Source organism: Geospiza fortis, unplaced genomic scaffold (assembly GCF_000277835.1).
Source record: "Geospiza fortis unplaced genomic scaffold, GeoFor_1.0 scaffold89, whole genome shotgun sequence".
Lineage (NCBI taxonomy): Eukaryota > Metazoa > Chordata > Aves > Passeriformes > Thraupidae > Geospiza > Geospiza fortis.
Window position 1 is genome coordinate 328,808 of NW_005054615.1, and position 582 is coordinate 329,389.

The window sequence follows — 582 nt, forward strand, 5'->3', positions numbered from 1 at the left end:
GGGCTGCAGCGCCGGTGAGCACCGGGGCACCGGGGGGGCACCGCGGGGGGGTGGGCTTGGCCCAGCCCTATGCTCAGCGCCGGGCACCGGGTCCCTGCCCCGGGCACGGTCGTAGCCCCGGGCAATGCCCATCGATCTGCTCGTGGTCCCTGGGCTGCGCACCAGGCCACGGCACCGGACACCGCGTCCCTACTCCATGTGCGGTCCCAGCGTCGGGCACGGAGTCTCTGGGCTGTGCACCGGGGCCACAGCACCGGGCACCGGGACCCAGCACAAGCTGCGGTCCCGGCACCCGGGCCTGTGCCCAGCGAGTTGCACGTGGTTCCGGAGCTGCGCTCCAGAGCCCATCAACGGACACCGGGGCCCTGAGCCATGTATGGGCAGCGGCACTGCATACCAGGGCACCGGCACTGCGGCCCAGCACCGGGCACCGGGGCCGCTGGACCGTGCACCCCGTCCCAGCACCGGGTGCCCACGCACACTGTCCCAGCACAGGGTGGTCACAGGGCTTCATCTTCCCGGGCTAGGGTGGCACTGGGGACTCTTCCGAGCCCGTCTCCCCGGGTGCCCGCGGCCCCCGCC

General features: G+C 73.9%; 1 protein-coding gene across 1 annotated transcript in view; it reads left to right on the forward strand.

Annotated features, from left to right (window-relative positions):
* Positions 1 to 4: 4 nt before the first annotated feature.
* Positions 5 to 582, forward strand: part of ECHS1 (enoyl-CoA hydratase, short chain 1) — a gene marked incomplete at its 5' end in the record, with an annotated part of 2,162 nt that continues 1,584 nt past the window's right edge. The window contains one exon of the mRNA XM_031064680.1: positions 5 to 14. Coding sequence (XP_030920540.1) covers positions 5 to 14 — 10 coding nt within the window. The remainder of the gene's footprint in view (positions 15 to 582) is intronic.